The sequence below is a fragment of the Pterocles gutturalis genome, unplaced genomic scaffold (genome assembly GCF_000699245.1).
Source record: "Pterocles gutturalis isolate BGI_N339 unplaced genomic scaffold, ASM69924v1 scaffold27259, whole genome shotgun sequence".
NCBI classification, from domain to species: domain Eukaryota; kingdom Metazoa; phylum Chordata; class Aves; order Pterocliformes; family Pteroclidae; genus Pterocles; species Pterocles gutturalis.
Window position 1 is genome coordinate 1 of NW_010133998.1, and position 14,221 is coordinate 14,221.

General features: G+C 36.6%; 1 protein-coding gene across 1 annotated transcript; it reads left to right on the forward strand.

The window, feature by feature from the left end:
- Positions 1-277: 277 nt before the first annotated feature.
- LOC104460403 (rho-associated protein kinase 2-like) lies at positions 278-13,829 on the forward strand. The gene is made up of 8 exons (XM_010081444.1): positions 278-453; positions 688-856; positions 4,123-4,193; positions 5,146-5,234; positions 5,948-6,026; positions 6,240-6,501; positions 7,287-7,500; positions 13,219-13,829. The coding sequence occupies exons 1-8, from the start codon at positions 298-300 to the stop codon at positions 13,220-13,222; spliced, it is 1,044 nt and encodes a 347-aa protein (XP_010079746.1). The 5' UTR covers positions 278-297; the 3' UTR covers positions 13,223-13,829.
- The last annotated feature ends 392 nt before the right edge of the window (positions 13,830-14,221 follow it).

A 14,221-nucleotide genomic window follows, 5' to 3' on the forward strand; every position in this document is an offset into this window, starting at 1 on the left:
GTGTGGGTTGATGGTTGAGAATATTTAAATGAGTAGAAATGTTCAAAGCAAATTCTTGCTTCAAGTGAAAATGGCATCATTACCTTGTTTTCACTTTTATGCAGTACACTGAATTAAAGCGACTTTATAGTACTGGATATGCAGGGGTCTTAGTTTACAGTTCAGTTAGAAGTGTCTTCTCGTGGATAGGAGAGAAGACTTTATTTCTTCATTATATAATTCTATGTATTTATTGGTACGGTTTTTGTCATTTTTTTTCTTCCCCATGGGAAGGCTGTGAATAAATTGGCTGAGATCATGAATCGGAAGGGTCCAGTCAAACGTGGAGCTGACACTGATGTACGGCGGAAGGAGAAGGAAAATAGGAAACTGCATATGGAACTGAAGTCTGAACGAGAAAAGTTAACCCAAATGATGATCAAATATCAGAAGGAAATCAATGAAATGCAGGCGGTACGATCCTTTTGCAAATATAAACATTGATAACATTTTCTGTAATTCTCATTGAATTGATACAGGCTTTAAGGTAGTGTATACCGTCGTTATTCCTGAATTTCCTGTGGCCAAAAGAAATACACAGTATATATATTGAGATTGGATGCAAAGTCTGCGTAACTTTGTGCTTATATTTTCTCTGAGTAACTTGAGTATTGTGGTAATAGGAAATCTTGTAATTTATCCTTACAGCAAATAGCAGAGGAGAGTCAGATACGGATTGAACTCCAGATGACTCTGGACAGCAAAGACAGTGACATTGAACAGCTTCGTTCACAGCTACAGTCATTACACATTGGTCTAGACAACAGTAGCATAGGCAGTGGACCCGGAGATGCTGAGGCAGATGATGGATTCCCTGGTATGTTAATTTTATTAATGTTTCTCCATTAATTCATTTTAGATCAGTGTTTTATCATAGAAGGTGAAGTATTAAGTTAATGCTCTGATGGTTCTGTGGTTTTTCATCTTCGAGTATTTCTACAGTCTTGTTAATGCTTTGACAATGATTACTATCCACCTACTAACTAAATCTGTCTGTAATCATCTTCATCTTACGTTTATTTAAATAAATGTCTTTTAAAAATTCTCTTGTACCCCATTAAAACTAAATATTTTTTCCACTTTATTGTGATGGTTACCTTGCAATTACTGTGTTATGTGATGAAATGTAAAACTAATACTCTCTTCTTAGAGATTGTATTTTGACTTCTTTTCTGCCTTTTTCCTCCTTTATGCTTTATGTTTAGTCCATATCACTCAATCCCACACTATGGAATCCATGTCTTTTACCTACCAGCACTCTTCTACCTCTGTCAGTATTGCCACTAAGCCTTCCAGTTTTAGAGATTATATTTTGACTTCTTTTCTGCCTTTTTTTCCTCCTTTATGCTTTATGTTTAGTCCATATCACTCAATCCCACACTATGGAATCCATGTCTTTTACCTACCAGCACTCTTCTACCTCTGTCAGTATTGCCACTAAGCCTTCCAGTTCTCGCATGCTTCTCGATTCTGATTCTGATTCTGATTCTGACTCAGAGGAAGAACATTTGTCTTGTTCCCACAGCCCTACAGAAGTTGATAGCACAGGTGACATCCCTGAGTACTGTTTGGTTTTGTTCTGACTGTGTCCGTTTCTCTGTTTCAAAACTAACACTAATAATACAGTATTTAAAAAAAAATCTGGTAGTAAACATACTGCAATGGCAGTAAACATTGCCATCAAAGACATGAAAAAGTTTGCATGAACAACTAGCTGGCCTGTTTTCTCTAAGTGTTTACAGATGCTTGCTGACATTTATAAAACCACTGCTTTTGTTAAAGCATTGAATAAATAAGCCTTATGCCTTTGTTTTCAAGGTAGCCTCTATCCGGTATCTGCAAACTGTCTGTATGATCCTAAGACACTGGATACCAGAAAGTCAAATCTTTGTGTTTTAAGTGTGGAGACTTCTGACTCCTCACCATCTAAATGTACATTACTTGCTCACAGAAATTCAGTCTTCTGAGTATTACATTGTTTTGCCTTATTTTGAATCTTATATTTGATTCTTGTATGGTAAGGCAAGCAAAAGTTATTAATTTTTCCAGATATGTAAAGCATAGAATGAAATTATATGGCTCTGGTAAAAGAGCTTAGTTTTACTAATTCTGTATTCATTTTATATGACTATGCATACACTGTGGTGAACAAAACTTCTGTTTAGTGTTAATGTCAGAGGTGTGGTTTTTAATTACATTCAATTTTCTGTATTTCACTTGAGGTTCCTTTAAAGTGTGAATACCTTTCCACTGAAGGCAAAACTTGTTTTGGAATATTGACATTACTTCATCAAACTAGAGTAAAGAATAATGCATTTCCTGTATTTTCCTCATTCTCTGTTTTTTTGCTATGAGGCTTCTAAAAAAAGAATTATTAAATTGCATACACAATTTTTTCCTTGTTAGCCACTGTTGTGCTATCTGCATGGTTTTGTTTTGTTCTAAAGTAAAAATCATACCTAAACTAGGACTTTTTTCTGACATAATTACAAAAGATTAGAGGTATGACAGTTGTGTTTTGCTGTTTTTTTTTTCCTCCTAGTACTTATAAGCAAGTACTGTGAAAATTTTGGAATATTCTGGCCCTTCTCTGATCTGTTAGTATAGAATGGACACCAGAAATTAAGAAGTGTAACCAGAATCTCTCATTTTGTCCACTTTCATTTGATAGTATGAGAGATTGCAGAGAAAAATAGGAAAAATTTTAATGCATATCTTTTTCACACCATTAACAAGCTACACATGCTTCCTGGATGTGGGGAAGGATTTTTTTGCATCAGCATTATGCTTGCTACCCTTTGTGTCAGGTGTAGTTGAAAGGAACAATTTGAAGTGGCAGGTATAAGGCAAAATATACATTGTAGAACTACTTCTTGTACTTGGCACATACATTAAAATGTGTCATCAACAGCAATGCTTATAGAGCAATAAACTTTGAAGACAGCATGTACCTGAATAAATAATGTTGCTTCAAGTCTCTCTAGACAAAATGAAAATTCTATGAATATCTAATAACTGTTTGTTATGCTATGTTAAACAAGGGAAGGAGCCTGCAAATGCCTTCTGATGAGAAAAAAAAATAGCTTTTGCAATTTTGGAGCATGTTTATGCTCCTTTCATGGTTTTGTGTTTGTTAATTATTAAGGCTTCAGTATTTTTCACTTGGAGTTTCCTCAGCAGCAGTAGAGGTTATCTGCTAGGGTGGGAACTCATTAGGAAAGTAGTATTGCAATCGAGTAGTTCCTCTTAATAAAACATAGAGGAAAGAAATGCTTGTATAAAGTGCGGCTATAAAAATAGGGGCAAAGGCTGTGCAATACTGTGGATTACCAACTCCTAGGAAAGTGGGATCCTGGTGAGCTTTTGGTTACTGCTGAAATGTGTGTGTCAAACAACAGCTGAGCTGTTAATACTGTTGATAAATCCAATCTGAGTAATGTGCCGGTGTAATATGAAATGTTGCAAGTGAGTGAAAGGGCAGCTGAATTTAGGTAAGGCCTAAGGATTAGCCAAACATTACTTATTTTGGATTAGAAAGCCTAGGTGATTTAGGCAGAATTAGAAAAAAGAAGAAAATTGGTAGAGCAAAAAGTATGAATTAGAATACTAAACTTCTGAAATTTTACCTGGCATATAGAGGATATAGGTTATTGGTGATGGTAGTCTGCTTTTTTTAGTCTTGAATTGGATGTCGTGTGGTCTGTACTAATATCTTCAGATGCTGTTTTAAAAGGTAAAGGTTGACAGACATAAGCATTTTAATTCTTAAAAAACTTACTAAAGGGAATGTGTGTGTTATAATTGCAAGTTTGCTCTTCGCCTTCTTCCTTGTGCCTACTATTTTTTTGTGATTGCTTTGTTGGTTATTGGCTGTGTTCAGGAATACATGATTTAATTTATTCCTGAATATTTACTGTGATTTACTTTGCAAGACCTTGTAGTTTTAAATAGTTCATGTTCTCTTGTTTGCTCTGTTGCTTTATTTTTATTATTAATCTTTGGTAATTATTTTAAATGCACAGTAGTCTCAAAAATAATATTTTGTGAATATTTATGTTCTTTAATACACATCTTTTTTTTCAGAATCAAGATTGGAAGGCTGGCTATCACTGCCTGTTAGAAATAACACTAAAAAATTTGGATGGGTTAAAAAGGTAAGAAAACCATATTTATGATCTTGTTTCATATGTAGTCTGGATTTTAAACTTACTGCAGGTTTTCAACACTTTAAAGTTTTTTTGATGTATGTTCTCTCATTAGTTAAATGTATAAAATATGTTAGCTGGTATAGCTGTGTCTGAGAGGAGCAGATTAAGACAATTTTAATAGATTAAGACACTTTTTTGTCCAGCCACAGGTGAGAACATGATCTTCAAATGTTTGTACGTCCAGCCATAAGCATTCCCAGCAGTATTATGTAGCGGGAATTTAGCAGAGTCTGGAAGCAGATGCCCTTGACAAATTCTTTGTTTAGGAGATAAAACCAAGAACTACACATCTGCCTTGTGCAGCCCTCACTTGTTTACTGCTTTTCAGTAACCTCTTTTACGGGTCTTTGCCCAAAGAGTAACATACAGAGTTTCATACCTGTTCACTTACTGCTCACAAACTTCGTTCTGGACAAAATTCTGGAAATAGGAAGTCTTCTAGGTAACTAGCTTTTCTATGAAAATTGATAGCAATGCTGTAAGTATAACAGTGATCTTTGTGAGTATGATCCCTGTTGTGAACTGCACATATGAAATAGGCATCATGACTGTTATTCTTAGTACCAGTCCAAGTAAAATAGAAATGAAAAGCTTTTACCTTACTTCCTTCCAGACTTTCATTTTTATCTCTTCATAGGTACTTAAGTCTGTTTAAATCTCAATTAATCTGATAACATAAAGTGATTTATCAGGTAATCAGAATTTTGTTTGTTGTGCAATTAATTTATTGCCAAATCATGGATCTAGAATACAGTACTACTATTGTCCATTTAGCTACCATTTAATAAAATTGTAGGAGAACATTGCTGTGACATCTGTGGTAATTGCTGTGACATCTTTGACATCTGTGATGAGCTTGATTAAAACGTATATTTCTTCCTTTTCTGTCTCTTAACAGTATGTAATTGTAAGCAGTAAGAAGATCCTGTTCTATGACAGCGAACAAGATAAAGAACAATCTAATCCCTATATGGTATTAGATATAGAGTAAGTATTATCATGTGAGATCTCTTCTTCTGATTTGTAGGTGAACTTTGTCAGAAAGACTTTGACAAAAGGCCTTTTGAGGTCCAGTCTGGGAGTGCCATGTCAAATGGGGCGTCCTTTTAAAATTTGAACTACAGAGCTGGGAGCTTAAGTATCCATTGTAAGCAGTGGTCCATTGTAAGTAGTGTGGCGCACAGTCTGATGCAGGTAACTCTATTGAACTCTGATGTAAGTGAACTGCTTCCACTAGCTCAGTGAGACCTGCCTCACAAACACATTGTAGCAAAAAACATTAAGAAAACTGTAGCAGAGAGGCTAGAATTTTCAATGTTTGTACATTTTCTTTTACAACATGTCCTTACAGGTGGGCTGTATAGTTAATTAATTTATTTTCTTAATAAATACGGAATGTGGATATTCAGAGGCTGGAGTGCGGGGAGAGGATTGTGTTCGAAATCTATGGGCAATTGTTAAAGTCGTTTTTCAGTGGTGTCATATATAGCTGGATACTTGTGACTTTATTTAGGGTTTTTGGAAGTTCACGTGCAGGATTGAAAGATAGGACTTTAATGAAATTATTAGAAATTTGTAATGACAAATCTTTAATGGCTCTAAATCTTAACATGGTATGTTGTATCCGAACTTAATCTGTCAATTTAAATTTATCATTTTGTATCATTAACTTTTGTACTTATTTCAATAATTTCCTATAGCAAACTCTTCCATGTCCGACCAGTCACTCAGACTGATGTGTACAGAGCAGACTCCAAGGAGATTCCTAGGATATTCCAGGTATTCAGTAATACATTAATGTTTGTAGTGTAACCAAGATGGTATTTCACACATTATCAAAAATATTTTCATAACTTTGTCTAATGAAGTATTCACTAGAAAAAAGAACTTGAAAAAATCAGTTCCATGGTATTTCCTCAATCTTTCTACTTAATTACTATGAATTTCCATTTGTCATATAGAAGTACTGAGAATATTTTTCTTTGATTCTAGATTCTGTATGCTAATGAAGGAGAGAGCAAAAAGGAACAGGAATTTCCCGTGGAGCCCATGGGAGAGAAGTCAAATTACATTTGTCACAAAGGACATGAGTTTATACCTACTCTTTATCACTTTCCAACCAATTGTGAAGCTTGTATGAAGCCACTGTGGCATATGTTTAAACCTCCTCCTGCTCTAGAATGTCGCCGTTGCCATATCAAATGTCACAAAGATCATATGGATAAAAAAGAAGAGATTATAGCACCTTGCAAAGGTAAATAGCAGGTATTTGAATATGCATATAGTCCCTGGAGTCACAAGGCTTTCTGATAGATCAGAGGTTTCTAGTAGTGGCCTGGCACCAAATAAACATAAACAGGTAGGTTTTTCTGTTATTAGTATGTAGCTGTCGGAACCTTTCTAAGGGTGTCTGCATGAGGATCCGCTCTGTGCTGTGAGTTGATGGCAGTATATGTACATACCTGCTATGTTGTCAGCCTCATGCAGTAAAGTGTGGTAGTTGTAAGACCGCTCACACTGTGTGTTGTGCTGGATTGCTAGGTGAAACCATAGTGTTGGTGAGTGTTATGAAATAGATGATATTCAGTGAACTTTACTCCTTGTGACTCAGGTTACATAGTTCCTTGGGCTCAGACACACCTCTGTGCTACCCTTGCTTGTTTTTTTCCATGTGAGTGGGTATCTTCATAGAATCATTGAATGGTTTGGGTTGGGAGGGACCTTAAAGATCATCGAGTTCCAACCCCCCTGCTATGGGCAGAGTCACCTTCCACTAGATCAGGTCTCTCAAAGCCTCATCCAACCTGACCTTAGTACTAATTTACGTAGTACTAAGTTGTTACTCTAAATGTGAGGAGGAGACACTGTCAGCAACCAGGAAACAAAGTTTGGCAAAATCTGTTTCCCTTTGCTTTTGATTTCTCTGCTGATTTCTCTTCGTGTTGACTGTGAGAGTATGGTCATGTGACAACTAATTTTTGATGTAGGGACATGTTTAATAACAATGTTCATTTTTATCTTAAAAACTCTTTATTACAGTGTACTATGATATTTCAACGGCAAAGAATCTACTACTGTTAGCTAATTCTACAGAAGAACAGCAAAAATGGGTGAGCCGACTGGTGAAAAAAATACCCAAGAAGCCTCCAGCACCAGACCCCTTTGCTCGATCTTCTCCCAGAACTTCCATGAAGGTACAGCCAAACCAGTCTATCAGACGACCAAGTCGACAGCTTCCTCCAAACAAACCAAGGTGACACAAGAGCTGCTATTTAGTTTATTGTTTGAAACATTTTACTACAATTAGTGTCGTATATGTTGACGAGGACAGTTGACCACAAATGTTGACTACTGGCATGATCTAGCATGTATCTTCTATAAACCTCAGTTAAGTTATAAGAAGAGCCACTGTGTTTGTTCCCTTGTTTAAAGGACTTCACGTTACCTGTTAGCTAACCCTGCTGTACTGATAATGTATCCTATTGCTCTTATGTGTAATAGGCAGAACTTGTAGCATTGTCTGTACCCTAATAGTTCCTGTGAACTGGCAGCTGGTGGGGAAAAGGGGGTTTAACTAGGCAAAGAGTCAGTGAGAGGGGTGTGAAGATTTAAAAAAAAGAAAATAAAAAAGAAAAAATGATTTAACAGTTTTCAAGATGGCCACTGCTGGACCTGATCTGAAGGTGAGCAGTGAAGTTAGATGCCTGTGGTTCTAATGAACCTTGGAGAGAATAAGGTGCCTTCAGAAAGCAGTCTAGAAGGCCTTACACGTAGCAAAAGACTACATGCCTTTTGTTTCTTACTGCTTAGTTTTGAGGCATGTATTTGAACTCCTGCCCTGCTCTAAGGTTAGAAACCTGATTGTGGTTTCGTTTGTTAGTGTGTGTTTCATCTGACCAAATGTATGTATCCATGTCTGACTCCATTTACAGTTGATATTTAAGGAAGAGTTGTTCTCAGAGTTCATGTCCTCCTAGTGTAGAAAAGGAGCATACAGCACGCTCTTGCACATCCACAGTGAAAAGCTAGTTCAGATGGATCCTGCTTTTTCATCTCTGCCCATGCGGGTTCCACAGTGTGGGCGCTGTTGCTGCAGCAGCAGGCACATGCCTGAGCATTACTCGTGCCTTTTGCAAGAGAACAGGAATGTGGGAGGTGGGGGTTCATCATTTGGTCAAGTAGCTGGAGCACTTACTAAAAGGGTGGGAGAACTGGTTTCAGTTCTTCATTCAGCCTAGAAGGATTCATGCTCATGTCTCATGATTCCTAAAATAATAGTCTTACCAAGTTCCTCTGATTTGGGGATAAGATGTCGATACAAAACCCAGCAATCTATTACTAGATCAGTTTTAAGGAGCAAAATCCTGTACTGTATTGTGGAAGTGACGACATTCTGCAAGTAGTGCTTATGTGATTGCACAATACAGAATTTCCATTTTTTTCCATTTTGCTCATTTCATCACCTAGAGTGCTAGCTAATACTTTGCTTTATCAGTCCCCGCTTGTTGACAGCCTATGAAAAGTTTGGTTTGACTTGTTTTGTTTGTTGCAGTATTCCAGCAGCAAAGACTTAACACTTCAGCTAAGACTTAACATTTTTCCCCAGAGAGATAATTTGGCAGTGGCTAGACAGTACTTCTGATCTAGTTTCTGTGAGCAGACTCCCACCAATATCTAGGGTGGCTGGTTGAAAACTGGGTTGGATGAATTGCTGGAGTTACAGTGGGGAATACAGTGTGTGCTCTTACTGTGATGCTGCCAAACAGCCTTATACTACGAAGAGTTAGATCTTAAAAAAATGCTGGTATTTGAATGTGTGGAAATGCATAGTGAAAGGACTCAAAGTAACTCAATCTCACTTCCTTCCTAGCTTCCTGACAATCTAATTTTTTGTGATTTACATATTTTAAAAGAAAGTCTGACCTCATAATTTGAATTTTAAATTATTAGATTTTTTTATTATAACCATGAAAGTAAAAAGTATTTTTAATTACTACTTGGGGACTGATTACTGAAGGGTTTCTTTGTGCAAAACTAACTAAAATATCAATGATTGGATTGAAGCATGAATCAAGAAAACATTCACGACAACTTTGGGGGACAAGTAAAATGCTTTTCTTCTGTATAGTGTTCACAATCCAATTCATTAGTGTTATTCTGTTTCTTATTGTGGACATATAAAGGGTATATTATAAATTCTGATTCTTTTTTGACAGCTGTTCTTAGGTGCTCATAAAATAATTTTTCTTCTTTTAACACCCATCTTTCCATCTTTATGACTTTTTTATAAAATGTTTTTGTAACACAGTATTTACTCTTACCATTCTTTTTCATTGTGGTCCTCCTTCAGTCCAAATCAGTCTTTAGTGATTTATTTTTCTGTCTGTATATTTTTCTGTCTGTATATACTGTAATGGTGGGAAAAGGAGGAGGATGAACATTTTTACATGTAAACCATTTTATTCTTGCAATCAAACTTTCAAGTTAGCTTTGCAAATATACTGTACAGATGGAAAAGTGTAGTTCTGTGAGGTCATGTCACATATCACCTTACTAATGCAGGTCTGTCAAACCAGTGGAAATTCGTATGGATTTAAACCCTTTCGATTAGAAAACTCATAAATTACTGTAATTGCTATGGCCAATTAATATCTGACTGGTGCCTCTCTGAGGCTTTTGTGCAAGGGCTTAGCATATGGAATAATAAATTTTCTGTTATGAACTTTATGAAGAATGAAGATCAAGTTGCCAGTTTAATCTGAGGACTGAGTGGCTGGGGACAAGCTGGAGCTGAGCCAGCAGTGGGCCCGGGCAGGTAGGCAGGCTCTGGGACTGCACCAGCAGGAGCGCAGCCGGACAGCTGAGGGAAGAGATTATCCTCCTGTTCACTCCTTAGTCTGCAGCAAGATGCTGCCTCCTCATTTGGTCACCCAAATTCAAGCCAGACATTAACAAACTGGGGAAGGTCCAGTGGAGGCCACCAGAATGGTCATAGCAGGGGCTTGGGGGAGCTGGGCTTGTTCAGCCTGGAGGAAGGACAGCCCCAGGGGGTATCGCAGCAACCTGCCTCTGGCTGCGGGGAGGGCATCGAGGAGACAGAGGCAGGCTTTTCAGTGCTGCATGGTGGGAGGGTGAGAGACAAGGGGCTCAGGTGAACCAAGAGAGAGTCCAGCTGGACAGAAGGAAAGCCAGTGCAGACAGTGGGGCAGCAAGGCAGGCTGGGGAGGCTGGCCAGGCTCCATCCCGGGAGGTTTTCAAGACCTGACAGGGCAAAGCCCTGAGCAGCCTGGGCTGGCCTTGCAGCTGACCCTGCTTTGAGCAGGAGGTTGGGCTAGAGTACAACCTGCATGGTCCTCTAAATGCTGTCCCTGCTCGGAATTTCACACAGGGATTGTTTCTCCAAGGTTTTCATGGCTGTTGTTCTTCATGATGATTTAAGAAAGGGCAAACCAGTTTTTGATACAGACCATACAATTTCTGCTTATCTGTTCAATTGGATTGTGCCAAAAGGATCATTCCAAATTGAAAAAAAATCAACTTTAATGTATTTTAATGCCTAATAAATTAAGTGTTTTAGAAATTACAAGTTCATATAATAAATGAATATTGAGCCTTTTCAGGGTTATATCATATTTCAAAGTGTAAAAACTTTAAAACCTGAAAACCCAGAAAAACCCTGAAACCCATTTTGTTTAATGTATGTGATTAACTGTATTAAACAGTGCAGTATGTTTTACTTAAAACACTCTGAACTCTCTGTTAGGGTAAGGTTTCCATCTCTGCCTCCTATGGTTGGCATATAATCCTGATTTAAAATCCATTGAGCTCACTGGAGAGATGAGTAGACTGGGTTTCATTTCTTGTAGCTATAGCAATTGAGAAGTTAATAAAGATATTTGTCTTAAGAACATTCATTAACAACAGAAAGAGATTAATGCTCCTAGACAATGATTCATCCCATCCCAAAATAAATGCCTAAAATAGGTAAAATGACTCATTTGCTGACAAGGTTTGCCTCTCTTGCTTTGTTCTACAGTTAGTGACGATAGAGGGAGTGCAGGCAGCACTTTTTCGGCATTGCTTAGTTTTAAGTAATGAGCTGTATAGTGTAACCCCACTGTATTTGGGATATAGTAAAATCCTGCTGTATTTGTTTGTAAATTCAGGTGATGCTATTTTGTTTGATGTTCTGTTCAGCAATCAAAATTATTTTATTTTATTAGAAAAATTGTGAGCCTTGCATTATTGTCTGGAACGGGATAGCAGGAGACACTAAAACTGTACCTCGGTCAACAAGAACAGCAGCAAAACAGAAAGCAGCTTATTTTATGAAATGTACATGTTGGTCTTTACTGAGTATTTTTGGGAAAAAAATTGATCTGGTACGTCTTCTATAGAATTGGATGATTTGTGAGATAAATTTCCAATGAATACAATATTTCTGGCTTATATGAACACTAACTGAATCTTCGTATTCCACGATAGGTGAAGGAAAAAACCCACCTACCTTAATACGGTCTTTTACTTTAAAAGGTTTTAGTGATAACAAATGGAATTTTGAAGTCTTTTATAGAAGCTTGACATATATTAAACATCAAACCCTCCTGTTGCAGATTACTTGATCTGGCATTTAAGGACTGGGATTGGTCATTTGATGATGTTGATGATATTGATGGTGATGATGATGACGATGTTTTTGATTTCTGAAGAAGTATAAGGGGTAAATCTAAATAGAGAGGAATGGATTTGTTTGCCTTTGAATACAGCATGCTATGTTGGATTTTGTTTCTCAAAGTAGAGAAAATACAGGATCTCATTTTAATATTTCAAACAGTAAAAATGAGATTCTGTTCATGGTGTCAATGAATTTTTAGAGGAGTCATTTTCATTAAAACGAAGTTGATGCCTTTGTCAGTGTTTTTATTTTTCTAATTTTAGATCTTTTTTCAAAATTCATGTCTGCCTGCCTGAAAAAGAAATCCGCTGTTGTCAGAGTCGTTGCTCACATGTAGTACTAATGTTGTTAACCTCTACAGATAATTTTTGAAGGCTAAAAGGGAGATTGTAGCAGTTGGATGTTTAGCTGAAATAGAATTGGTATTTACAAATACTTTTAATTTTTAAGCTTTTAACATAAAACTGACTGGTCTATGGCTAGCAGACATGAAATCACTGGAGTTCTGCATTTTGCTTTCCTACCTGTGTTATGAAGTGAATTTGACTTGGCTTTCCTTTGCAGTGTTGTGCTTTTTGGGTACCTAACCATGCATTTGAAAACTACATAAACAAATGGGCTTTGCAGCTTCTGTGATACGGTTTCTTTGACTCTGCTTTAGAAAGATACGGCTGTTTTATTGATCTCTTTTGTCCCATGGCTTACTTAAATATGCAATGTGAATGTACTGGAAATAGTGGTAACTATTCTATAGTTTGTAATATCTGGTAATCTTACATGTTGATGCAGTGTTATGTTTACACAGAAAAAAACCCCATAATGTTAAATTCATAAGAATTCTTTTGAACAGTATGTAGGGTGTGTCTCAGCCTTATAAAAGAATGGGCGATGACAGCAGCACTGGGGCTGTACCTCAGCTGTGTACTCAGTTAACTGAGATACCAGCTCCTGTAGAATTTAACTGGCTAAGTATTTACAGTAACAAGCTTTATGTTAATTAAATATATTGCATCTTTATGTATTAAAAGCTTACAAATTACTAATCTTTTATAAATGACTATTATATTGTGTGTATTGTACTTTACCTTTGTATATTACAAGGGGGTTTAATTGATTTGGGATCATAATCCATAAGGATGTACTATACTTAAGTAACTATGCTGGTGAATGTAGAGGAATTATGATTCTCCCAAGTACGCTGATGAGCCCATCTTAAATGAAGACTCTAAAGAAGTAAATTTCTGTCAGATTTACATTTGTTGCATTTACTGACCAAACTTTCTGCTTCTTTTTCAGCTAACTGCTTTCCATGAATGCAGACACAATTCAAGGTGATAATTTTCTTCTCGTTACAGCAAGACTGAAACATATCCCAAAATATATTAAAAATATATATTTTCCTGAGAGATTGTGCTATATATATCAGAGGTTTACATTTTTGCTGCAATATAAATTACTAATCTCTGAGGGTTTTCCTGTATTCTCCTGAGTGACTGATGAAATGAGGAATGGTTGCTAAATAGTAAAAAGATATGTTAGGTAACCTTTTAAACTCTGTTCCACAAAAGCTTTCTTGGCAAGACACATACACTACATTTCATAAAAGGATTGAGAGGAATGAATATTAAAATGGAAGAAACTGACTTTTCAGCTTTCATAAAAATGCCACCAGCATGTCTGCAAGAACAACAGGAGGAAGATCCACCATAGTGATATAGACTGCATCTGTAAGAAGTGACCATTATACTGTGTATATATATTGTACTGTAATACTGCAAGAGGGTTTTAAAAATCTTTCCACTTTATTTTTTTATGCTTATTAATCAGATACCGTTACTTATTGCAGTTGCAACTATGCACTTGTATAAAGCCATAATGTTGAAGTTTATATCATTCATACACGTCTATCAAAAACTGCATGTCAGTGTTCAGCAGCTAGTATAAGTTTGAAGTATATACTAGTTTCAGCTATGTCATCATGGGCAGTCCTGTTTTACCTGTCTAATTGCCTTAATTTAATTTTTTTCATGTTTTTTGCCCATTTTCTCTATTTAAGGAAAAAAGAAGGTTTACCAGCTCTTAGGATGCAATTTTGCTTTGTGGCAGAAAAAATAATGCACTATTTTTACACCTAGTAAGTATGTCAATGTCAGCCTATTTTGAATGTATATCGACTGGTTTTAAGGGTGGAGAAGCGTTGGTTACAGAAACAATGTCTGATACCATTGTAATTACTATACCATTTCCTTGTACAAGTAACTGCTCATCCAGCCCTTCTTACAAACCTCAATATTAGTTA